General features: G+C 39.0%; 1 protein-coding gene across 3 annotated transcripts in view; it reads left to right on the forward strand.

Moving 5' to 3' along the window:
* Positions 1–1485: 1485 nt before the first annotated feature.
* The window catches only part of NRK (Nik related kinase), a gene marked incomplete at both ends in the record, with an annotated part of 170582 nt that continues 144225 nt past the window's right edge, over positions 1486–27842 (forward strand). For all 3 annotated transcript variants that reach the window (XM_082865010.1, XM_082865011.1, XM_082865012.1), the window contains 2 exons: positions 1486–1542; positions 8544–8609. In XM_082865010.1, coding sequence (XP_082721136.1) covers positions 1486–1542; positions 8544–8609 — 123 coding nt within the window. The remainder of the gene's footprint in view (positions 1543–8543; positions 8610–27842) is intronic.

The raw sequence follows: 27842 nt of genomic DNA on the forward strand, positions 1-27842 counted from the left end.
TTTTACTTAAAAAAGAAAGAAACCGGAAACAACCCCCCACATCGCGTTCTGACTCCGGAGTGCGGGTGCGCGAATGCAGTCGATGAGCTCCAGGGAAAGTAAGCAGCTTTGAGACGTTTTCTAAAGTTCTTTGCAGTGCAAGAGCTTAGAATGCGGTTAATCGTACACACCATCTCCCTTTCCCATAAACTCTTCAAGAGGTGCCTTACCTCTCAAGGTTAAATCGCCTCTGTCAGATTCTTTTAAACCGTGTATCGGACCTCCTGCGCTTTGTGGGGAAACGGAGGCGAACAGCCTGGGCACCCGGAAATGTTCTGCAACAAAGGAGCGAATGAATGAAACCCGGCCCAAGAGCTGGAGACTGGGAAGGACGCAGGAACTTTCTCTGCGCTTTGCGAACGCGGCGAACTGCAAACTTAGGACCCGGGGTAACCAGGGCTTCTGAGACTCAGTCTCTCTTAACTCCCAGCACCTGTGAACAGGTGCGGTTCCGACTGGGCAGCCCGGGCCTAGTACCAACTAGCCCGGGGCTAGAAGAGATGTAGACCCCCTCGAGGGGACTTCGCAGCGGCCCTGTCCACGCTGCGCTGCCCTAGGCTAGTGGCTTCGAAGACCAAGCTGTGGTAGCCCTGCGGCGCACTTGGTGTTTTCTCCCCGCCCCGCCCGCACAGGGGCTCGCCTAGGTCTGATCCCTAACCCAGTGGTAAGTCATTTCCTTATCTATCTTGATGGGTCTTTGCAATAAATGGAGCAATAAAATTAGAGGAGCAGAAAGAGAAAATAGACAACTAGAAAAGTCACAAGTGTTTCGTGGAGAGGTGAGGGCGCGGGCTGTTTGGACTACAGAGCTGTGGGGCCCAGACTGGGAGCGGCGCGGAGCGGGACCGGTTTTCCGGGGCTGGCAGCTGCCTCGAAAAAGTTTCCTGTGGAACACTCGCCAGCGGGGGCGGGGGCGGCGGGCTCAGCGGTGGACGTGGGAGGGGGCGGGCGCCGGGGGCCGGCTCGCAAACCGTTATAGTCCTTCAGCACCTCTCTCGGCCAGTGGCCCCCTCGCCCGCCTCCCCGCCGCGGGGCTGCCCACCTGGCGACGTGACGCTGCACCAATCCCCTTCGAGCTGCTCCCGGGCCCCCTCCTTGCACCGCCCCCCTCCCCACCCTGAAAGAGGCGCACCCTGCCGGGACAGACGCTGCGCTCTCGCCCTCGGAGCACCCTTCTCACTCCTTGGTCTCCGGGACGGACGCTCAGACTCTTCTCTCGCCTTAGCCAGACTCGTTTTCCCGCCTCTCAAACTCCGGCTTCCCTCCACTCCTCGCTCTTTTCCCTCCACATTCCCCTCCTCTTTCTCCCACGCCGCAAACCCTGGTCCCCGTTGCCTTCCCCGGCCCTTTCCCTTTCTCTTCTCCTCCTTCGACTTCTGTCCGCTTCCACCTCAGACTCCCCGAGCGTGCCTAACTCAGTCACCCGCTCCGGTTCCGCTCGAAGTCATGGCGGGACCTGGGGGTTGGAGGGACAAGGAGGTCACGGATCTGGGCCACTTGCCGGTGAGTAGAGGACGCCCGTCACCCCCGAAGTGCTCTCTTCTGCGAGTTCTGAGCATCGATGGAGGGGACAGACGTCCGAAAGCCTGGCTAGGCCAGGACTTCGATAAGACCGCGACTGCAGGAGGGGGCCCCGGGAGTGGGCTTGCGGGAAAGGCGCCCCCTGGGTACCCGGGTTGCTCCAAACTCACGGAAAGGCAAAGGGCCGGGGGAAGAGGGATGGTGGGAAGAGGTGGCAGTAGGTTGGTGCGGGCCACAAACAGCGGGACCTGTTCTAAATGTGGCCCGTTTGGTCTAGCGGCGCTCGGGTACTTGTCCTAGCGGGGCCCAAGGAGAGGCCAAAGAGCGCGACGACGCATGGCTTCCTGAAAGCACGCCTCTCTGTCACCCTGCCGCCCCGTCGTTTGCTTCTTCTTTTGCCAGAAGAGATGCCCACTCTCAGCGTGACCTTTCCTTCTAGGTGCCAGCGGGCCAGAAAATTCAAGCGTTGAAGTCTCACTTTCTAATAGCACTTTCTAAAACCTTCTTACTCTGCCAGGGCACTGGTCCTGATTTAGTATTGCTGGAGCTAAAGAACTCGACGCTGCTTGGGGAAGAAGTGAATTCTGCACACCCCAATTTAAAAAATAAAATGTATTGCGCTCACTTGCTAACCAGATTTAGCTTTTTCTCGTGGTTTTCGTTTGCGGATTCTCCTTTTCCCAAATGCCCAGCTTTCCTCCAGAGTTGTAATTGATTGGTGAGCTATTATCGCCGTCGTTATTAGTAGACTTATTATTTTAGCAGCACCGTTTATTTCATTGGCATCTGGTTTCTGGCAGATATTGGATCCCACCCAAATCCGTTTTTCAAGTTCCCGTTTTAGATTGGCATTTCACTCGCACCCTCTCTTGAATGCAAAGGGCCCCTGGACTCTCTAAAGGGAATAAGCATGCACCGTGCTGGAATGATCACCAGGCAACTGTAGTACAGGGCAGTGGCCTGCTTGCTTTGGGGAAAGCTAAATATTAACCTTGAGGTTATGGGGCTATTCAAAGTAGCAGTGCCTTAATTTTATACATATTTACATTTAAATATTGTTTTCCTGATGATGGCAGACACCTGTCCCCCTCAAAAATGGGGCATTCCCCAAGGCTCACCTATATAATTTCACACTAAAACAATGTGGAGGAGGAGGTGATGCACATGGGTAACATTTTAGCAAATTGTTCTCAGCCTTTTTTTAAAAGGAGCCTCAATGTAAACGTGTTGAATTACAGATAATCAGCATTGTGGTTATTGATGCAGCTTCATAAAATAAAGTCACAGAATTTTTAAAAGTTAAATATTTTTCCACTCAGTGTATACATGAGATTTCTGGAATATGGAGGCCTCAATTGGTGGTTTCCTTTCTGAACAGCACTTTCACATTCTGACTAGATTTGCTCCCAAGTGTAAAACCAATGAATGAAATGTTACCCTCCTCCAACATTCTCTGTGTACGGTGGGGGAAAGAGAAAAAAAAAAAAACTAGGGCAAATATGGAAACCACACATAGGCAAACTGAAATAAACTCTTTTTTAAATTGACTGAAGGGAGGAATGGGAAAGACCTCGTAGAAATGATAGAGCACGGAATTCCAAAAACAAGGAGAAAAGGTTTGATTGCTGCAAAAAAAAAATGGGGGGAAATGGCCCAGACTAACTGACCCGGTCATGGCCCTGGACATGAGAACTTGGTGAGAGCCAAGAAGATAAGGGGAAAGGCTACAATCTTTACATTGCAGCTCACTTAAATAGTTTTCTGGGGGTTGGTGGGGGTGTGGAGGGGAGAAAGATGAGGTTAGTTTTTAATATAGGGATAGGGAGAAGACAAAATTTCAGGGCATTGATGTTTGGCCTTATTTTACAGACTTCATGAAAGTCTCGTAAGGTCCTCAACTTCTAACAATTTCTAAATTTCTATTACATAGGAGCTATTTTATATCATGGAGATCTTCACCATGTGAGCAAATTATGCATAAGTTTCCCCTCTTCCTGAACATCCATCAGGGTCTAAACCCTGAGAAATCAAGCAGAGGAAGAGCACCCCCATTTAGAATTCTTTTTTTACATCAAATTTTTAGAGATGCAAAACATTCACTGTTGTTTTGGTCACTGAGGTATAGATTAGTGATTTTGGATTTCTTTGCATTTGACTTATTTCCTAAGTTGCTGAAGAAATAAGAGTAAATGAAAAGGTCAAGAGATATCTAAGTTATCTGTTTGGAAGTTTGCATTTTGATGCAAAGTAGAGATGATAAAGCAAGCAAAGAAACCTGCATATGGTGAGATCCCTTGTGATAATTATCCTCAATAGGATACATATGAGGTCAGAAAGTTGGCATCTGTCAACACCAAGTATACCAACTTGGCAACAGCCAGATAATGAGGGGGGATTCAGACTTTGGAGTTTCACACTGAGCAAGAAAAGAATCTTGAAGAGTATAGAATGATTAAATATGGGTCTAGTTTAAGATTGATATATTATGTCCGTTCTAGGGCTGGCCAGCTAAATGACCACAAGACAAGGACCTTTGAAAGAGACCAAGCTGGCTGTGCAAATTGTGATTTAAAGAAAGTAGTAGAAGGTTATTTGGCATTTTTGTTATTAGATAGATATCTTTTAAGACCTAAAATATTAAACAATAGTGAAAGCTGGGGAAGCAGGGAGAGGGGAGAGAGAAATGTACTTTCTTTTTTGCATAATTCCCTAAAGTTAAAGACGTAAAATAAAAGAGTAAACATAATAACCAGAGACTGCCAGGTGGGTAAGCTACATTTTCTTTGTTAATTAGTGGGTTACTGTCATTTTTGCATTTTTCCTGACTTACTATTGAATAAACATTTCCTATAGGTGACAAAACAGAAAAGAAAGTACAGAGATTTGTGGTTTGTGCTTCCTTTTTGAAAAAGAGAATGGCAAAACCATATATATATGTATATATATATATATACATATGTATGTATGTGTATATATATATATACACATATATATATATATATAATATATATATATAATCTGTGTGTGTTTCACATTGTCTGCCAGCGGCAATACCTGGGGAGATATATATATATATATATATGTAAGTTTTTTTCCCTACTATGCATATGTCACTCAATCCTTGGGACTGGAAACTATTTCTTCATCTCCAAATCTGGCATGTCTTTCACTATGATAGTCCCCTTTGCCTTCTGTGCCCAGTATGGTAATGACATTCCTCACAACTCTGGCCTTGGTATTTGACACTGCCGTGTGTAGTCCTAATCTATATTGGGGTCAGGATTAGACAGGCCTGGAGGACAGTGGTGGCAGAGGTGATCTGAAATAGTACATGATCCAAAAAACTATATTTGAATTACATTAAGTTTATATTTAAATATAACTGCCAGCTCTCCCAGTCTTCCTTCACCCAGACCAAGCCTGCTTTCCACACTCAGTCATGAGAAACTTTCACTTTCTCAAGTCCCTTAGCCCCCTATTTTGAATCAGTTTTACCTTCTAGTCCACAAAGATTGAAATATTCAACATATCCTCCATTAGGTATCCCAGAGCATCACCTCAAAATGACATTGTACTTCAATCAGTTTTCTCAGTCTTTTTCCCCTCAATATCTAGAGCAGTGGGTTTTATGTTAGTGCACCAGAACAGTGCCCAAGAATGATCTTGGATCTTGAGACCCATCCACAGAAATTCTAGTTTCATAATTCCATGGTTGGGACAAGGAATCTGTATTTTAAACAAGATTCTCCAGATGAGTCTCATGTAAGGAGAGTCTATGCAGTTCACAGTTTGAGAAACACTAGTCTAAAGGAAGAGATTGTCCTTTTTAAATTTTCCACTTGAATTGTGAAGCCCATTCCTCCAAATATCTCTGAAACTTACTCTGACACTTATTTTGTTTTATCTGCCACTTTCAGGTTCTCTCTCCATAAACTATTTTCATAAAATCACATTTTCTAATATTTAAAACAAAAGAACAATAGCCTCTGCTCTTTCTAGGTACTGTGCAATCTCTTTTCTTCCTTTAGCTGTCTAACTACTGGAATGTGTTCTATGATTCTCTTTTACTGTCCTAAATCTGAAATTTATTGCTACCTATGATGACCATTTATCATTTCCACTTTGTTCTTAATTTCTGCTGTATTTGGTCCTGTAGATCAGCCTTTGCTTTTGCGTCTCTTCCATGACCAGCAAACACTGCCTTCTAGTGGTTCTTTTTCTTCCTGTTACCCCCAACCCCCTGCCTTTAATAAAATTACCCCTCAATGTTCCCATTTTCCCCCCTCTTCTTGAATTCAGAAGACAGAAACAACTCCCCAATTTCAGGATTTCAGGGGGCAGACTAGGACTTTTAAATTGCAAGAGTTAATTTAGATACATAGAAAAACATAACGAAGTATGGAGTATTTGCCCAACATTTTATGGTTCAAAAATGTTTTAAAACTTAGACTTTTAGTAATATCTTTTGAAAAAAACTTTCACAAATTAAGTTTTCTTGTTAAGTGACCATTCTTTTAACCAAATGGAACACCGGAACATACTGAACCACCAAGTATTCTCTAAATTGATATAGCAGTCATAAATATAAAGATCTTTCCTCTTCTGGTTTTCTTATCTCCGAGTAGCAGGGCAGAGGAGAAGACCAAGTAATCATAGAGACCCCCTTGGTGAGGACTTTAAATTTCACAGTGACCAAAAAAAGTTGACTTCTCAATACTTCCTTCTTTGGGAGCCCAGAATAAGCTTTCTCTGACTATAATTCAGTGGAAAATCTGATACAAGAAATTGAGTAATATTACTCTAGTAATTAGCATAGTTCCCTTCTTCTTTTTGCCGAGTTTGACAGTCATTTAGTCTTGAAAGAGATTAGTGTGGAGATGGAAACAAAAAATATTGCATAAAACTAATGAAAAAAACAGTCTTAGATGAATACTAAAATGAGCTGCCTTTAAGAACAGAAAAAAAGTTTTTAAAAACCTTTTTTTTATTAAATGTGAGCATGAGGAGAATTAAGATGTTCTGGTCATTTGTGAGCAGGAAAAATTTTCCAAACAACATGAGTATAGATAAAATAAGGCCTTCAAGAATTCCACCGGCATTTTGTTGTCCCGTTCATTTCCTTGGTGTCTTTTTTGAGTAGGTAGATACCTGGGTTCAAATATGAGTAAAGTACTTACATTATTGAGGGCTAGAAAAAGGATTACAGAAATTAAAGACCGTGCTCAAAGATTCGGAAATAAACTTGTTCAGATAATACAGTAATTCTCTGATATATGATATCGGGGTTTTGTTTGTTTGTTTGTTTGTTTTTAGCTAAAATGCAGCCTCAACTGTAACAAAGAATGGTTTACCGATAGGAATCAGCTAACATATTTGATTCTTTTGACAGATGACCAGAGACTGTTTCTCCAGAATTAATAATGTCTCATATAAGTTCCTCAAAGATCTCCTTTAAAGAAATATGCTAAATTGATAAACTCTTCAAGCCAAACCTTAGGAACTTCTTTGTTGGCTTTTTCCCATAAATTTTTCAATGAATTATAACAGCAATGATATGCCTATTATCAAAGTCCACTATAACAATCTATTTTTAGTTTTCTTGAATCCTCAAAATTATCATTAAAAAAAAATTTGTATTTTCATTGGGAGTATGTTCCCTGAAATATTTTCCTACAGTAATACTGTGCATATTGTGACATTGAGTTTAATGCTAATTTTAAGAAAGTAGACTGCTAACAATTGTCATATCAATGCATTGGAAACATCTGGATTTTAGAATGTCAGAATCTGATTTTTTTCTAAAGAATTTTAGAGCTAGGAAATCACTTAACACAGCACCTTTATTTTATATATGTGAAAACTGAGTCCCAGAGAGAGTAAATAACTTACACAAAGTCATATAGTTAATTAATGGCAGAACTGGGGCTACAACTTTAGTCTCCTGACTCTGTCCAGTTGAATACTTATTGACTGAAGTAATCCCAGAGCTGTGTCATTTTCCTATGACACTTTTGCTAGATTAAACAAATATCACACCAGTTTAAAGGAATCTATAATTTGTCGTATACATTGCATTTGCTCAATAGTTTTTCTGTTTAGCTCACATTTGTCACAGTGATAAAAATATTTTTAAACAAAGTTATACAAAGTTTGTATATATAAAATGTGCTTTCTATAAGGCATGTGAATTTCCAAGAATTTGCCAGTGCTCCTATTACTTTGTGCATAAATTGGCATCTACTCATACTTCATATCTCTTTTGCTAATATAGCAAAATAAGCTGCTAGAGTAAGAGTTTAAATAGTGATAAAATTCAAGAAACCATGTTTTGTGGTGAACAAGAAATGAATATCCATATTTTAAGGTAAGGAAACAATGTTTAAGGATAAATATGGAAGCCTTAAGAATCTGCTGATAAACATGTTATATTGTCTAGTTTTTTAAAAAAAAATGATGCTCTTTTAATACCATGATGTTATTTTGTTATTTATATTTAGAGGCAATATTCTTTCTTAAGAATTACTATTATATAAACAATCTAGACTTTGTAGCCAGTACCTACTCATCATTACATATCTACTCAATATTACCATTGCCATATGGTAAACTTTCTGCCTGTCTGGTTAGCACTCAAAAGATGGATATCAAAAGAGTATTTCAATTGCAAGTAAATTAATTTAGTTCTACTTTTAATAGCCTTTCTAATTAACTTATGAATATGCCTCAACTAGACATAATTGTATGCATTTTACAGTTTTATGATAATTATACAGTTAATGTTCACACCATTGCTTCTTTTTTTATAAATGACTACACTCAGTCCAGGGAGATTGTGACAACGCTATGCTTTTGGTAAATAATACTTAGGTTCTTCCCATGGAAATTCTAAAGGAACAAGACAGATTAGAAATTCCACTCTAGATAATTTAATGCTTGGCTGTTTTTCCAAGAAAATTGAAAAGTTTTATCCTACATTTTTGCAGGATCCCACTGGAATATTCTCACTGGATAAAACCATTGGCCTTGGTACTTATGGCAGAATCTATTTGGTAAGTGGAGTTACATTAGGTATTCATTCTGCATTTTCTAATAACAAAAATGATTGTTAAGTCGAAACCCTACACTGCAAATCAAATAATGCCAAAACATATTTCACTTTGAGAGAACGATCAAATTAAGATAGCTCAGTGACAACTGTGAGAATTATTACGAAAAAATGGATTGGAAAGCTATAGTGAACCAACCAACAAAACATAAGATCTAAACATTATTAGCAGAAAATTAATAAAATCACTAAAGGAAAAGAGAACTAATTCAAATAATATGTACCCAAATAAAAATATCACTTGTTTGATATTATATGTCCATACCATTCTAATTACTGACATTCAACTTTTAAGCTGAATGTTACAAAAAGTTTCCATAGCATTCTATATCATACTATGTACATGAATGTGCACACATATGTGATAGCTTCCCAAATAATCTAACAAGAAAATCTCTGCATTTGTTTAATGATATTTATTAAGCATAAAATATATGCCAGGCACTGTGATAGTCTTAAGTGGTGAACAAAACAGATAGTCCCTACTCTTCCAGGGTTTATGGTCTAGAAATATGTAAGTGATTAAATGTGTGTATTTGTGTGTGGGTGCGTGGGGGCTTGGAGGAGGCAAATATATAAGTAAGCACAGGAATAACTATATAATTGCAATTGTAATATATTTCTGTAAGAAAATTCATAGTGATATAAAAGTAAAGAACGGGGGGCTTAATTTAGATTGAAAGTCAGGCTCCCTGGGGGAATCACTGTTAAAATGACATCAGGAGGACAAATATGAGATAACCAAGCAAAGGTATGGTTGTAGAGGATGATGTTGATTCATTCTAGGTAGAGCAGGGGCAGTGGTAAGGGCTGGATTGGAGATGGGGGGTGCTTTAATGGCCCTATCACCTTGATCAGGTGCCCTTCCCTCACTCTCTAATATGGTGAATAGACATTTTCTCAACCTTGTATAATGTTATGTACAAATGCGGGGTTCCTCTTCCCCAGGAATGTCCCTCAAAAACCAGATCACTGTCCCTAGGCTGATCCTTACTGTCGACTGACCACCGGTCCTCTATGTATGGGTTGTGTAGACGTGTCTTGAAATGGGTCCAGTGGAAGGGGCCTCTTTCTAGTTCAGACAAAGGTGCCCTCTGCCTGCCAAGCCTTGTAACCTTAGGGCTGCATCTGCCCAGAAGTAGCTTATTTTTTAAATTCATCTACCCAGGTAGGGTGGGGAGATCTTTAAAAGTTGCGCAAATGTGCCTAAAGCACAGACTTTGAGTAGGAGAAATAGCATTGTGGAAGGATCCTAAAAGCAGAAAGAACCTTGGTGAGTATAAGGAACAGAGAGAGTATCAATATTCATGACAAAAGTTTTTTCAAGCCATTTTGACCTGACCTATTAACAGAAACAATAAGCTATAGACGGAAATGTGATACAGACACAAATATATTGTTTCTGTTACTTCAATTGCATTCTAGACTGAATGATTAGTTAACATTTGTGTGATCTAAGCAAATTTTGCCACTTTGTGCATAGATACCTACACCTTATACATAGAAGTTTCTCTTCTTTATGGCACATTTATAATTTCCATGGCTCCACGCACATTTTAATTCCTGAGGGGTGTGTAGTTAAGTGTGTGTGTGTGTGTGTGTGTGTGTGTGTGTGTGTGTGTGTGCGCGCGCGTGTGTATACTTGGCTTGATTTGAAGGTATAGAGCTCTCTCCACCATCAGATATTAGGAGTAAAAACCTCAGTTATATAAGGCAAAAAGCAAAGGTAAGGCTAGATAACACAAAAAGATGGTTTCTCATCAGCAGTCATCAGAATTGTGATGCCATAAGAAGAAAAGTCAAGAGGGTAAAAAGGTGAGTTGTGCATGATAATTCTCTTTTTTAAAAAACTAGGGCTTAGGGGACTTCCCTGGCAGTCCAGTGGTTAGGACTTCGCCTTCCAATTCAGGGGGTGTGGGTTCGATCCCTGGTTGGGGAGCTAAGATCCCACATGCCTTGTGGCCAAAAAAAACCAAAACAGAAAACACAAGCAATATTGTAACAAATTCAATAAAGACTTTTAAAATGGTCCACATCAAAAAAATCTTTAAAAAAATAAATAAAGTAGGGCTTATTTAGGTATAGTTTACACTTGGTAAATTCATCCTTTTAAGTGTAGAATTTTATGAGTTTGGACAAACATGTCCAGACATGTAACTACCACCACAATCAAGACTTTTCAATATACATCTTAAATTACACAGTATACCTTCAAGTAGTATTCTACCACTTCACTGTGTGGTGTCCTAGTTTGTGTACTATGCTTATGGTTGTTATACATTTTGCTCTTAGGTATGATATGAACCTACACTACTACTACTATTTTCCCTCTACTCAATACTACTACTTTTTCTTTAGTCAGTTATCTTTTAGAGCAATTTAAAAAGAAGAAAAATTTATATTTATACTCATTTGAGCTATTTCTGGAATCTTCATTTCGTTGGGTAAATCCAAGTTTCTATCTGGGTACGATACTCTTTAAGCCTGAAGAACTTCCTCTAACATTTCTTTTAGTGCAGGGCTTCTGGTAATGAAGTCTCTGCTTTAGTGTGAGAAGTCCTTACTTCTTCATTTTTAAAAGATATTTACACTGGATATAGAATTTGGGGTTGACAGTTACTGTAGTTTCTTTCAGCACTTTAAAGATAACACTCTATTGTCTTCTGGCTTGCATAGTTTCTGAAGTCCGTTGTCATTTTCGTTCCTCCTTCTATCTTCTGGCTGCCTTTAAGATTTTTCTCCTAATCTTTGTTTTTCAGCAGTTTAAATATGAAATGTCTAGGGGTTTTGTTTTTATTTTGTGTGTGTGTGTGTTTGGTGGGGTATTTACCGTCCTCGGGTTTCTCTGAGCTTCTTCCTCGTGCTTCTGTGCTTCAGATTCTCGCTCAATGCTCTCCTGCCTCCCCTAGTGGTATACTGCTATCGCTTCTTTAAGTGCTTGTTAGCCTGATGGTGTGGGGCAGGGAGTTCTCTGTTTTCCTGATTCAACCCCAGTCTTAGGCAGATACTGTGCTTCTAGGTCATGAGAGTGAGACTTTCTTATTTACCCTGCCCCTCTATTAGTGGTAAGACATCCTAAATGTTTTGGACCCAGGACTAATTCCTGCGCTACCCCCCAGAAATAGAGGAGTGAATTATTTTTTTTTTTACATTTCCCGCAGCTATATCAGGTCTTCCTCTGCACCCTGCGGGGAATAGGGTTTGATGTGCCCTTCCCCTAAGGCTTAGGGCTTTTATTCCATGGGGGGCGGGGAGAGAAATTGCACATGGTTTCACGCTTTTCCTACTTCAAGGGCTTCTTCTCTCCATCAGGTCAGTACCAGAAATCTGTGGAGAAAAGCTTATGACTGTGCATGTATTCCTCTTGTATCTGTGGCTCATGAGCGTACTGTACTCTTATGCTAGCCCATACTTGGCCTTTAGCAGTTCATTAAAAATTCAGCAGAATTCTTTTTTTTAATTTTTATTTTTTATTGAAACAGTTGATCAACAATGTTGTGTTAGTTTCAGGTGTACAGCAAAGTGATTCAGTTATACATATACACATAGCTATTCTTTTTAAAATTATTTTCCCATTTAGGTCACTTCAGAATATTGAACAGTGTTCCCTGTGCTATACAGTAGGTCCTTGTTGGTTATCTATTTTAAATATAGCAGTGTGTACATGTCAATCCCAAACTCCCAGTCTGTCCCTCCCCTCCACGCTTCCCCCACTGGTAACCATAAGTTCATTGTCTATGTCTGTGAGTCTGTTTCTGTTTTGTAAATAAGTGCATTTGTATCATTTTTTTAGATTCTGCATATAAGTGATATCATGTGATATTTGTCTTTCTCTGTCTGACTTACTTCACTTAGTATGATAATCTCCAGGTCCATCCATGTTCAGCAGAATTCTTTATACCAGCTTCTATGTGATCCTGTCTTCCCTCTGTAGCCACGGGTGAGCCAGTGCTCATGTCCCATCTCTCCCTGCAAGTGCTTGTCTTTTTTCAGACTTCAGGCTGGCTGGTTGCCTTGAGACTTCTCTCTGGGTTCAAGAAAAGTAATGATTTCGTAGGTTATTCATGTTTTGATTGTTGTTAGGGTGGAGGTGGCACTCCTTTCAGCTTTCCACATCTTCATCAGGAGCCAGAAGTCCATGTCAAATTGAACCTTCATGAAGCATCTACTATATGCTATGTCCTGTACACATTTATAATTCCTAAGACTTTTATATGTACCTATTCACATCCAGAGATAGAGAACACTTCCTACCATCAGATCTTCAAACTAGAAACCTCTATGTTACAGAAGGTGAATGATTACAGATGCTTTATTTACATTAGACAGATTTTCCTTTGTCACTCATTGATGTAACCTCTTTTTTCTCCCTCAAATTTATTTCCTTCTGTAAAAATTTTTGGGATAGTGGCACTTTATATAAATACCTCCTTCATGGAAAACAACCTTGAGTATGTAGTAAATGCTTTTAAAATGTTCATACTCTTTATACCAATAATTCCGCCTCTGGAAATCTATGATAAATACAAAAATATAGAAAAAGCATATATTCATTTTAGCAGAAAGGTGGCATTTTGTGGTGAAAAGTGGACCTGCTTTGGAACAAGACAGACTTAATTCAGTGCTTACTTGGCCATTAATTAGCTATGACCTTGAGCAAGTCACTTAACTTCTGAGTATAAATTTCCTTATTTATAAAATGGAGCTAATAATACCTACCTTGCAAGATTTTATAAAATTTAAAAACAATGCATATAAAGCACTTGGCACATGGTAGCTATCCTTAAAAGATAGCTACTGATATCATTATCACTGTTCCTATTACTTGTAGGAAGACAAATTCAGCAAAACACTAAATAGTAAAAAATTAAATGAAGTAAATTATCTCAGTTAATATATTATTTCTCTGAAAAGCAATGTTTATGAAGGTATCTAGCAGCATAGAACTATGTTTATGATATTTAGTAAAGTATTGCATATTATTTGTATACTCTTACAGTTCTGTTAAAACTTGCACATGAAAAATGGTTAATTAAATGGTTAGAATAGTGAGATACTGGATGTACTTTTCTACTCTATATTTTTTAATTGTATATTTCTAATGACTGTAATGTTACATGTTCTTTACCTAAATAATATATATGAATGTGTGTATGTATATTTTATATATATATATATATATATATATATATATATATATATACACATACATATACAATTCTGTATAGATACCCTGTATAACAAAATGGAAGCATGATACCATTCAAAATTAATGTCAGAGTGACTCATAGAGTCCTTTGCTTTTTCAGCTCTGCCAACCACATCCCCTGCTGGTGTTTGTTTTGGTTAAAGTCTCTCCAATGTCTTCCAGCTTGTGTCCAAGGCCTCGTTCTCTGGCAGGTTTCCAGCTATCTACTGAGGTCTGTGCACGTTGAAATGAAGGCTGAGTTGCACATTCCACATTGAAACCCTTTTCCTTTCCTTCTTTTTCTTCTAATTAAATGCCTGTCTTTCTACCCTCTCCCACCTCCTGCCAGTACAAACCTCACTTAAAATTGTGGGTTTTATTTTTCTCTCTCTTTTTAGGAGAAAGTACTGCTCTTTCTTTTTTTCCTCTAGTAGAGTTATAAAACGTAGTTTCCTCTTCACTTTTAGATGCTAGTCTCATAGCTTAAGAATTGTCATTTGAATTAGAATTTGCCCATGTGAGACCAAATTAACAAAAAGAAAATAGTTTGAAACTTGTTTTTAATGTTACTATTTAAAAAATAAACAATTTCCTGAAGAGCAATATACACGGAGGGACCACAGTTATTTTATGAAATATTAAGAAAGAGACCAAAGCACCTTAGGTTGGCTCAGTGAGTGGCAACCTGACTCTCCCATTAACTGACACAATACTTATAAATTGACTTTTCTGGGCCTGTTTCCTCAAGTATAAAATAAATGTGTTTCGTTAGATAATCTCCAGCGTTCTTCTGGCTCTTCAACAATACACCTAGCACAGTGCCTGGAACTCAAGAATGTAAACTATTCTTATTCTTACTGTCACCAGCATAATAATAACTAGCTTATAGTTCTTTCACCACCTTGCAAAATAGAAGTTGATTATTGGCTATTAGGTGAAGTAGTTCCTCATTTCACCAAATAAAATGACTCTCATCATGTTTTTCCATTCTTTCGTCCACTTTACTACCTGATAGCAAGACCTAATATTTATCTCAATAACTACTATGATGCCCAATGCAAAGGTAAAACTGTGTTACTGTTATCTAACAGCATTTTCTTAAGCAGAATACTATTGGGGTAAGACAATGAACTGAATCGCCAGAGTGAACCAGTTTGCCTTGCCCTTCATGACGTCTTGACTGTACTTCTAACTTTAATCACCTATTCCCACGTTGCCATTTGCAGGTGGTGAAGGCAGAAAAAGAAGTGGGAAAAGGTTCAAGGCAACTGTTTCAAGCAAAGGAAAAATTCACCTGAAATAGGGTAAAACTTTACAGTTGGATCTAGAGCTTAATTTTCACACGTCCCTGATGCCTAGTTGGAACTCAGTTAATGCTGGTGGAAGGAAGGGACTGGGCCAAATATATTATTGTCCTAAAACTTAAAAACATACCCTGGGCATAAGTAACCATCTGTCCTTGAGATATATTAGAGGGGTCATCTGCCCCTTGGCACTCAGCAGATTAAGTCAGATATAGAAGGTGTGTCATTACAATGATGAGCAAATTCCTGAATCTATTGCTCTCTGGAAGTGTACTGTTGAATACGGTAATTTCTTTTTAAAACACTGTCCAATGCGTCCCTGTTAAGTTTGATTTTTTTTAAATCACTGCTTGACACATTGCTTTTACTTGGAAATCTCACCAGACAGGTGATATTTAGGTTTACTAGTTACGTTTTCTGGATTTGCAGTTAGGACAGGGAACGGGAACAGAAAGGCAGGAAAGAAACGTCCTCAAAGTTGATGACATACAATTTATGATATTTTAAATTAAGTTTCAGAAACATGGTGCTGACATTTGGATTGCCTAGCCACTAGGCCTATTGGATAGGGGTTTGAATATTTTTCCTTTTAGGCTGAAATTATACTGTTTATTTGCCTAACAAATGTCTAGCACTGTGAATGCTTTCTTTTTAGGTAGGAAAGTTTCCTCACATCCTTGCCATTTTGCAAATATAGCTCAATTAAGTCAGCCAACAAATATTGCTTAAGCACCCATAAAGTGCATAACACTGTGCATTTCATTATACATTGCAAGCCTCAGAAGCAGGAACTGAAGCTGAAGCTGAGCTGAGGCCACAGGCTTACGAGGCTGTTGTGCCTTCCTGGTGCAGTACCATAAGACCAGATCCCTCTCTTGGTTCCTCCTTCTTCCTATGACATCACCCCCTTGTGATTATATGCCTCAAAAGTAGAGGTTGGTCTTTCTTAAGTAATCCTCTGGCTTCTCTAGCATAGGAAACATCAATTTATCCATTAAATAAAAACATTGCTTTGAATGTTTAATTTTCCATAATACAATTAAAAAATATTTATCGAATGTTCACTGTGTCCCAAGCAATATATTAAGTACTAGGTGTTAGTTAGAATTACCAGAAACCATTTTTTTGGGGGGGATGGTCATTTTTATTGATTTAGTTTTAGTAGACTTAAAGAAGGAAGTTATTTTCCCTATGACTGTAGCTCTATATTAAGGAGGGAGTGATGAGTAACAGAAAGGAAAGGGAGTGCCAGGGTGAGATTGGGCAAAAGGAGGGAGAACATAGGGATGTCCTTTTTTTTTTTTTTTTTTTGGATGTGGAAAGTCTAATGAACCTTCTAACTCACCCTCCAGGAACAAGTTTTTCCTCAACAAGAAAACTGAGTTTGAATATTTGCAATGGGGGTGAAAGAAACAACATACACTAAATAAATTGAGACTCAGGGGACCAAATTAGTGGAAAGTGCTGAGGCTTAGCGGCCTTGGAGAAAATGGAATATTTCTATCATGTCCATGACATCTCTCCAACTGTGGAATATAACCCAGTCTCTGAGTTGTAGGCTTGTCTTTTTCTTTTTGTGTTATACCAAAATTTACTTCTGCCTCCTGATAAAACTTGAGGGAGGAAGAAGCAATAGCATGATAGAAATGAAAGGTAAAAATAAAAGTCGTATGTAGAATTTGTGCTCTCTGGAGGCCACAATAAAAAATTTTCACAACTACACATCTATTTAATAAGTTCACAGATATATATGGGGAGAAATTGAAATTCTATATTTGGTGTGTTGGGGTAATACAAAAATCATGGTCTCATGTCTTCATATCTTCATATACTTAATCCAGTTGATTTTATAAATGGGTTTTATGAGCAGAAAAGACAAATTTAAATGAATGGAGACAAATACATATTTCTAAACAAAAGCCAAGACTAATAAACTATAGCATGGTGGCTTTGTTCAATCAGATAAAAGCATCCCAATTATAGATTTTTAATAAAATATAAATCTCTGTGTGGGAAATAATGCAGTTACTTAAAAATTGGCATACAATTAAGAGATTGGGATTGACATATATACACTATTGATACTATGCATAAAATTGATAATTAATGAGAACTCTACTCACTGCTCTGTGGTGACCTAAATGGGAAGGAAATACAGAAAAGAGGGGATATATGTATATGTATAGCTGACTAACTGTGCTGTGCAGTAGAAACTAACACAATATTATAAAGCAACTCTACTCCAATAATTTTTTTTAAAATAAATTTTTAAAAATTGATATACAAAATTACAAAATTGATGCTTCAATTTTACACTTAAAGATGTTTTAAATATATCAGTCCTAGGAAAATTTATGTGAAAAAGCCCATTTTAAAGAGTGCTGGGAGTATTGCTAAAAATACTAATGTGCTCTTTGTCTAATATATTGAAAATCAAGTTTTGTTTTATTTTGCATATATATGAATATATTTATATAAACTATATATGTACATTTATGTATAGGAATATACATATAAATGTACATATGTTTGTATATACATATATACACAAAATGCAAATATATGTATATACATACCATATATATTTTTGAGGGGGCATACAGTTTATTTTGACAATCAAGATATGGAACAGTTCCATCACCCCCCAAAATACCTCCTGATGCCCCTCTGTAGCCAACCCTTCCTCAACTCCAGCCACTGGCAACTAGTGGTCTGTTTTCCATCCCCATAGTTTTGCGTTTTCCAGAATGTCCTATAATTAGATGCACACATATTTATCCTTTTAAGTCTAGCTTCTTTCACTTAGCATGATGCATTTGAGATTCATCCTTGTTGTTGTCGGTACCACTACTTTGTTCATTTTTTATTACATATTTATTGGAGTATAATTGCTTTACAATGGTGTGTTTGTTTCTGCTTTATAACAAAGTGAATCAGTTATACATATACATATGTTCCCATATCTCTTCCCTCTTGCGTCTCCCTCCCTCTCACCCTCCCTATCCCACCCCTCTAGGTGGTCACAAAGCACCAAGCTGATCTCCCTGTGCTATGCTGCTGCTTCCCACTAGCTATCTATTTTATGTTTGGTAGTGTATATATGGCCACGCCACTCTCTCACATTGTCACAGCTTACCCTTCCCCCTCCCAATTTCCTCAAGTCAGTTCTCTAGTAGGTCTGTGTCTTTATTCCTGTCTTACCCCTAGGTTCTTCATGACATTTTTTTCTTAAATTCCATATATATGTGTTAGCATACGGTATTTGTCTTTCTCTTTCTGACTTACTTCACTCTGTATGACAGACTCTAGGTCCATCCACCGCATTACAAATAGCTCAATTTCATTTATTTTTATGGCTGAGTAATATTCCATTGTATATATGTGCCACATCTTCTTTCTCCATTCATCCGATGAGGGACACTTAGGTTGTTTCCATCTCCTGGCTATTGTAAATAGAGCTGCAAAGAACATGTTGGTACATGACTGTTTTTGAATTATGGTTTTCTCAGGGCATATGCCCAGTAGTGGGATTTCTGGGTCATATGGTAGTTCTATTTTTAGTTTTTTAAGGAACCTCCATACTGTTCTCTATAGTGGCTGTACCAATTCACATTCCCACCAGCAGTACAAAAGTGTTTCCTTTTTTCCACACCCTCTCCAGCATTTATTGTTTCTAGATTTTTTGATAATGGCCATTCTGACTGGTGTGACGTGATATCTCATTGTAGTTTTGACTTGCATTTCTCTAATGATTGATGATGTTGAGCATTCTATCATGTGTTTGTTGGCCGTCTGTATATCTTCTTTGGAAAAATGTTATTTAGGTCTTCTGCCCATTTTTGAATTGGGTTGTTTGTTATTTTGTTACTGAGCTGCATGAGCTGCTTATAAATTGTAAAGATTAATCCTTTGTCAGTTGCTTCATTTGCAAATATTTTCTCCCATTCTGAGGGTTGTCTTTTGGTCTTGTTTATGGTTTCCTTTGTGTGCAAAAGCTTTGAATATCCCATTTGTTTATTTTGTTTTTATTTCCATTCTCCAGGAGATGTTTCAAAAAGGATCTTGCTGTGATTTATGTCATAGTGTCCTGCCTATGTTTTCTTCTAACAGTTTGAGAGTTTCTGGCCTTACATTTAGGGATTTAATCCATTTTGAGCTTATTTTTATGTATGGTGTTAGGGAGTGATCTAATCTCATACTTCTACATGTACCTGTCCAGTTTTCCCAGCACCACTTACTGAAGAAGCTATCATTCCTCCACTGTATATTCCTGCCTCCTTTATCAAAGACAAGGTGACCATATGTGCGTGGGTTTATCTCTGGGCTTTCTATCCTGTTCCATTGATCTATCTTTCTGTTTTTGTGCCAGTACCATACTGTCTTGATTACTGTAGCTTTGTAGTATAGTCTGAAATCAGGGAGCCTGATTCCTCCAGCTCCGTTTTTCGTTCTCAAGATTGCTTTGGCTATTCGGGGTCTTTTGTGTTTCCACACAAATTGTGAAATTTTTTATTCTAGTTCTGTGAAAAACGCCAGTGGTAGTTTGATAGGGATTGCACTGAATCTGTAGTTTGCTTTGGGTAGTAGAGTCATTTTCACAATGTTGATTCTTCCCATCCAAGAACATGTTATATCTCTCCATCTATTTGGATCATCTTTAATGCCTTTCATCAGTGTCTTATAATTTTCTGCATACAGGTCTTTTGTGTCCTTAGGTAGGTTTATTCCTAGATATTTTACTTTTTTGTTGCAGTGGTAAATGGGAGTGTTTTCTTGATTTCACTTTCAGATTTTTCATCATTAGTGTATAGGAATGCCAGAGATTTCTGTGCATTAATTTTGTATCCTGCTACTTTACCAAATTCATTGATTATCTCTAGTAGTTTTCTGGTAGCATCTTTAGGATTTTCTATGTATAGTATCATGTCATCTGCAAACAGTGACAGCTTTACTTCTTCTTTTCTGATTTGGATTCCTTCTATTTCCTTTTCTTCTCTGATTGCTGTGGCTAAAACTTCCAAAACTATATTGAATAAGAGTGGTGAGAGTGGGCAACCTTGTCTTGTTCCTGATCTTAGTGGAAATGGTTTCAGTTTTTTACCATTGAGAATGATGTTGGCTGTGGGTTTGTCATATATGGCCTTTATTATGTTGAGGAAAGTTCCCTCTATGCCTACTTTCTGGAGGATTTTTATCATAAATCAGTGTTGAATTTTGTCAAAAGCTTTCTCTGCATCTATTGAGATGATCCTATGGTTTTTCTCCTTCAATTTGTTAATATGGTGTATCACGTTGATTAATTTGCGTATATTGAAGAATCCTTGCATTCCTGGAATAAACCCCACTTGATCGTGGTGTATGATCCTTTTAATGTGCTGTTGGATTCTGTTTGCTAGTATTTTGTTGAGGATTTTTGCATTTATGTTCATCAGTGATATTGGCCTGTAGTTTTCTTTGTTTGTGACATCCTTGTCTGGTTTTCGTATCAAGTTGATGGTGGCCTCATAGAATGAGTTTGGAAGTGTTCCTCCCTCTGTTATATTTTGGAAGAATTTGAGAAGGATAGGTGTTAGCTCTTCTCTAAATGTTTGATAGAATTCACCTGTGAAGCCATCTGGTCCTGGGCTTTAGTTTGTTGGAAGATTTTTAATCACAGTTTCAATTTTAGTGCTTGTGATTGGTCTGTTCATATTTTCTATTTCTTCCTGATTCACTCTTGGCAGGTTGTGCATTTGTAAGAATTTGTCCATTTCTTCCAGGTTGTCCATTTTACTGTCATAGTGTTGCTTGTAGTAATCTCTCATGATCTTTTGTATTTCTGCAGTGCCAGTTGTTAATTCGCCTCTTTCATTTCTAATTATATGGATATGAGTCTTCTACCTTTTTTTCTTGATGAATCTGGCTAATAGTTTATCAATTTTGTTTATCTTCTCAAAGAATCAGCTTTGAGTTTTATTCATATTTGCTATCATTTCCTTCATTTCTTTTTCATTTATTTCTGATCTGATCTTTATGATTTCTTTCCTTCTGGTAACTTTGGGGTTTTTTTGTTCTTCTTTCTCTAATTGCTTCAGTTGCAAGGTTAGGTTGTTTATTCGAGATGTTTCCTGTTTCTTAAGGAAGGATTGTATTGCTATAAACTTCCCTCTTAGAACTGCTTTTGCTGCATCCCATAGGTTTTGGGTCGTCGTGTCTCCACTGTCATTTGTTTCTAGGTATTTTTTGATTTCCTCTTTGATTTCTTCAGTGATCACTTCGTTATGAAGTAGTGTATTGTTTAGCCTCCATTTGTTTGTATTTTTTACAGATCTTTTCCTGTAATTGATATCTAGTCTCATAGCATTGTGGTCGGAAGAGATACTTGATACAATTTCAATTTTCTTAAATTTACCAAGGCTTGATTTGTGACCCAAGATATGATCTATCCTGGAGAATGTTCCATGAGCACTTGAGGAAAATGTGTATTCTGTTGTGCTTGGATGGAGTGTCCTAAAATATCAATTAAGTCCGTCTTGTTTAATGTATCATTTAAAGCTTGTGTTTCCTTATTTATTTTCATTTTGGATGATCTGTCCATTGGTGAAACTGGGGTGTTAAAGTCCCCTACTAAGAATGTGTTACTGTCGATGTCCCCTTCTATGGCTGTTAGTATTTTCCTTATGTATTGAGGTGCTCCTATGTTGGGTGCATAAATATTTACAATTGTGATATCCTCTTCTTGGATCAATCCCTTGATCATTATGTAGTGTCCTACTTTGTCTCTTCTAATAGTCTTTATTTTAAAGTCTACTTTGTCTGATATGAGAATTGCTACTCCAGCATTCCTTTGGTTTCCATTTGCATGGAATATCTTTTTCCATCCCCTTACTTTCAGTCTGTATGTGTCTCTATGTCTGAAGTGGGTCTCTTGTAGACAGCATATATATGGGTCTTGTTTTTGTATCCATTCAGCCAATCTGTGTCTTTTGGTGGGAGCATTTAGTCCATTTACATTTAAGGTAATTATCGATATTTATGTTCTTATTCCCTTTTTGTTAATTGTTTTGAGTTTGTTATTGTAGGTTTTTTCCTTCTCTTATGTTTCTTGCCTGGAGAAGTTCCTTTAGCATCTGTTGTAAAGCTGGTTTGGTGGTGCTGAACTCTCTCAGCTTTTGCTTGTCTGTAAAGCTTTTAATTTCTCCATCAAATCTGAATGAGATCCTTGCTGGGTAGAGTAATCTTGTTTGTAGGTTTTTCTCCTTCATCACTTTAAATATGTCCTGCCAGTGCCTTCTGGCTTGCAAAGTTTCTGCTGAAAGACCAGGTGTTAACCTTATGGGCATTCCCTTGTGTGTTATTTGTTGTTTTTCCCTTTCTGCTTTTAATATGTTTTCCTTGTATTTAATTTTTGACAGTTTGATTAATATGTGTCTTGACCTATTTCTCCTTGGACTTATCCTGTATGGGACTCTCTATGCTTCCTGGTCTTCATTAACTATTCCTTTTCCATATTAGGGAAGTTTTCAACTATAATCTCTTCAAATATTTTCTCAGTCCCTTTCTTTTTCTCTTCTTCTTCTGGAACCCCTATAATTCGAATATTGTTGCATTTAATGTTGGCCCAGAGGTCTCTGAGACTGTCCTCAGTTCTTTTCATTCTTTTTTCTTTATTCTGCTCTGCAGTAGTTATTTCCACTATTTTATCTTCCAGGGCACTTATCCGTTCTTCTGCCTCAGTTATTCTGCTATTGATCCCTTCTAGAGTGTTTCTAATTTCATTTATTGTGTTGTTCATCGTTGTTTGTTTCATCTTTAGTTCTTCTAGGTCCTTGTTAAATGTTTCTTGCATTTTGTATATTCTATTTCCAAGATTTTGCATCATCTTTATATCAATATTCAGAATTCTTTTTCAGGTAGACTGCCTATTTCTTCTTCATTTGTTAGGTCTGGTGGGTTTTTACCTTGCTCCTTCATCTGCTCTGTGTTTTTCTGTCTTCTTATTTTGCTTATCTTACTGTGCTTGGGGTCTCCTTTTTGCAGGCTGCAGGTTCATAGTTTCTGTTGTTTTGGTGTCTGTACCCAGTGGCTAAAGTTGGTACAGTGCGTTGTGTAGGCTTCCTGGCGGAGGAGACTAGTGCCTGTGTTCTGGAGGATGAGGCTGGATCTTGTCTTTCTGATGGGGAGGTCCATGTCTGGTGGTGTGTTTTGGGGTGTCTGTGGAGTTATTATGATTTAGGCAGCCTCTCTGCTAATGGGTGGGTTTGTGTTCCTGTCTTGCTAGTTGCTTGGTATAGGTTGTCCAGCACTGTAGCTTGCTGGTCGTTGAGTGAAGCTGGGTGCTTGTGTTGAGATGAAGATCTCTGGGAGATTTTCACCGTTTGATATTATGTGGAGCTGGGAGGTCTCTTGTTGACCAGTGTCCTGAAGTTGGCTCTCCCACCTCAGAGGCACAGCACTGACTCCTGGCTGTAGCACCAAGAGCCTTTCATCCACACGGCTCAGAATAAAAGGGAAAATAGTAGAAAGAAAGAAGGAAAGAAAGAACGGAAGAAAGAAAGAAAGAAAGGAGGGAGGGAGGGAGAGAGAGAGGAAGAAATGAAGGAGGGAAGGAAGGAAAGAAAGAAAGAAGATAAAATAAAGTAAAAGAAAGTAAGATAAAGTTGTTAAAATAAAAATTAATTATTAAGAAAAAAAATTTTTTTAAAGAAAAAGAAAAATGGACGGATAGAACCCTAGGACAAATGGTGAAAGCAAAGCTATACAGACAAAATCTCACACAGAAACATACACATACACACTCACAAAAAGGGGAAAAAATCATAAATCTTGCTCTCAAAATCCACCTCCTCAATTTGGGATGATTTGTTGTCTATTCATTTATTCCACAGATGCAGGGTACATCAAGTTGATTGTGGAGCTTTAATCTGCTGCTTCTGAGGCTGCTGGGAGAGATTTCCCTTTCTCTTCTTTGTTCTCACAGCTCCCAGGGGCTCAACTTTGGATTTGGCCCCGCCTCTGCGTGTAGGTCGCTGGAGGGTGTCTGTTCTTCGCTCAGACAGGACGGAGTTATAGGAGCCGCTGGTTCGGGGGCTCTGGCTCACTCAGGCCGGGGGGGAGGGAGGGGCACGGAGTGCGGGGCGGGCCTGCGGCGGCAGAGGCCGGCGTGATGTTGCAGCAGCCTGAGGCGTGCCGTGCGTTCCCAGGGAAGTTGTCCCTGGATCCCGGGACTCTGGCAGTGGCGGGCTGCACAGTTTCCCTGGAAGGGGGTTGTGGATAGTGACATGTGCTCGCACACAGGCTTCTTGGTGGCGGCAGCAGCAGCCTTAGCGTCTCATGCAGTCTCTGGGGTCTGCGCTTTTAGCCGCGGCTCACGCCCGTCTCTGGAGCTCCTTTAAGCAGCGTCTTAATCCCCTCTCCTTGCGCACCAGGAAATAAAGAGGGAAGAAAAAGTCTCTTGCCTCTTCGGCAGGTCCAGACTTTTCCCTGGACTCCCTCCCGGCTAGCCGCGGTGCACTAACCCCCTGCAGGCTGTGTTCACGCCGCCAACCCCAGTCCTCTCCCTGCGCTCCGACCAAAGCCCGAGCCTCAGCTCCCAGCCCCGCCCACCCCGGCAGGGAGCAGACAAGCCTCTCGGGCTGGTGAGTGCCGGTCAGCACCGATCCTCTGTGCGGGAATCTCTCTGCTTTGCCCTCCACACCCCTGTGGCTGCGCTCTCCTCTGCGGCTCCGAAGCTTCCTCCCTCTGCCACCCGCAGTCTCCGCCCGAGAAGGGTCTTCCTAGTGTGTGGAAACCTTTCCTCCTCACAGCTCCCTCCCACTGGTGCAGGTCCCATCCCTATTCTTTTGTCTCTGTTTATTCTTTTTTCTTTTGCCCTATGCAGGTACGTGGGGACTTTCTTGCCTTTTGGGAGGTCTGAGATCTTCTGCCAGCGTTCAGTAGGTGTTCTGTAGGAGTTGTTCTATGTGTAGATGTATTTCTGGTGTATCTGTGGGGAGGAAGGTGATCTCCGCGTCTTACTCTTCCGCCATCTTCCCCTCTAAGCTCTACATACCATCTATTTATACTACATAGAATATTATATACGTGTGTGTGTGTGTGTGTGTGTATGACACTGTTGTCAGATTTTCAGTAAATTCGGTGAAGGTGTTGAAGGATCAAAAGTTCTTTCTTTCCTTGATCCTCTAATAGTTGACCACAAAAAATTAGTTAGCCGGGTCCTCTCCACATTTCTTGAAACAGACACTTTGGAAAATAGCATTTAGGCATTTCTAACTCTTGAAAATAACAATGAGCCCTAACTTGGTTTTAGGACTTTTCAACATTATACCATACTTGTGTATCTGTGTCTAAGGTAGTTTTGTAGATGATGCCAAAATAGCATTTAGAAATTAATGTGCCACTGTAGCTCTCTGGAGGTGCCAAAGCAAAAGTGGAAGCTCTTAAACTTTTATGTTGCTGGGGCTACATTAAAGGCAGGCTCTTATAAAGAGGCTATGAGTAAAATAATGCTAAAATATCAAAGAATGTCAGAATATTAAGCAGTTATTTAACCAGTACTCTTATTTTTCTCTGTTCAGCTACACTCAGTAATTTGTATTCCTCCTCTAGCAGAGCATGGAGAGGGGAACAATAAGGCATAAATTATGTGTCTTTTCAATTGGAGAAATAATAATATGGAGGTGGTTTATGTGTAATTCGTGCTGGAAAAATAATAAAGCTCATTTTAGGTATGTCATTTATAGGCAGAGTTCCTTTATGACTAGGAAAAGGAGGTTGGATTATTCAGGTTCCCCTGAGGGAAAAGAAGATTGATTACATTCTAAGCACTGCCAGTAACATTTTGTATAAATCATTAACTCTGAAGAGAAACAAAACAAAAACACCACCATGATCAAAAAGGACACGTCTGAGAGTCCTCAGAGAAGGACAGCTTTTCCTAACTCTGAGAAAAGAATTAAAATTAAATAAAATTATTTGGTACACAAATTGAGTGAGAAAAAAAGATGGAGAATGAAATGTTTGTCACTTTAGAGACAGTGAGCTCAGTGTTCTAAGAACTGGTATCATTAAAGAAAAACTGGGTAACATTCACTGAGTGCTTACATTGCGCCTAGTGCTTAATTTACACTATCATACAAGTGTTTTGAGGTAGGTACCATTGTTATCATCATCTCCCCCATCTCATAAAAGAAGAAATTAAGGATCCAAAATTTGAGTTACTGAACAAAGTTATTAAGTTGCAAAGTCAGGAGTCAAACCAAAATTTGCCTGGCCACTAGGTCTGTGTTCCTAACTCTACTACATTATATTCAGATCAACAGGTACAAGCCAGAGTCAAAAAACACTAAACTAGATCAGCCAGTTGAAAAATATATCTGCCCAAATATAAAAATTTACAGGAGACTGGTGAGCTGAGGTCAGTGATGACGATTATTTATGATTTGTCCCTCTGGCATATTTGTTTTTTTCATGATGGGCACTAAGGCACAGTCTAGTCTGAGGGACTTAGTAGAATTCCAGAAGTGGACTGGAGCAAGCAGATGGGCTTTATAGGACACTCGAAGCTCATGACTAAATCCCCACTCAAACCCTTAGAAGCCCTAGAAAGGCAAAGAAGTGCTTGCTAATGCTTTACTCTCGTCTAGTGAGCAGGGCCAGAGGTATTTTGCCTCACTTACTGCTCCTACTGGGAGCCCCAGGGAAGGGCGAGGCAACAAATGATCATTGAAAATTAGTGGCTCTCAAAGATGAAACAGAACCTCAGGATCTCCTTTGTGGATGATTGGTTTCTGATTGGTGGGTATTTTTAAAATTAACAAATTAAAAATAATCTGTGTATTATCTAATAGATGCATTTCTAGGAATAATTGTTTGTTTCCTGCTTAAGAGCACAACTTCTCCCACAGTCTAGGCTGGGAATAAATTACATGTAGGGGCTAAGTGGCTATAGCTTGGAAGATTAGAGGCTGGCAGAGGAAGAGAGTTGAACAGGTAGATGGAGGCAGGTTTGGCATTGAGATGAGGAAGATGAGGAGGTGTATACCAGGTGTGCTGCTTAAGTAAAATTCGATGCAAGTTTTAGCAGAACTTGAGGCTTTCCTGGTGGTTAGCCTCTACAAGAATTTTGTAGGCAGCCAAGTTCCTCCCACCTTGTCACAAAATAATGTGTTGCAATGACAGTAAAAAACCAGTTCCAAAGCTTGCAGTTGATGCCTAAGAATTCATTAGTCTTTAAAACTAGTTCACAATAAATAAATATATAAATAAAACTAGTTCACAAATTTCTTCAGAGGCAGAGACCAGGACATTTTCATTTTGGCTGTACTTCCAGAACACCTCATAAAGTGCCTTGCACGTACTAGGCACAAAGAGCATCAGGAATGTATGCCAAGCAAAAAATTCAATGTAAATGTCTTAGTATGTTTTCTATTGCCTACATTCATTTTCTCATTTTATTATCATCGTTGTCATTCTACAAGTACGTGCTATGAAAAAATTAGGTGTGTCCAGAAAAATCTATCTGAATCACCTTTATAATCTCTTTGGGACTAGCAGAATACCTTCTACATGTGGGTGCTTGGCACAATTTCTTGTGGGACTAAAAAGATGTGTACAAAAGTGACCCCCTCCCAAATGACATATTTTAATAGGGGCTGTCTGCAGATGTGCCTTGATGGAAAGGATTGACTAATGACACCCTGTTAAG

The sequence above is a fragment of the Leucopleurus acutus genome, assembly GCF_964270905.1.
Source record: "Leucopleurus acutus genome assembly, chromosome: X".
NCBI lineage: Eukaryota > Metazoa > Chordata > Mammalia > Artiodactyla > Delphinidae > Leucopleurus > Leucopleurus acutus.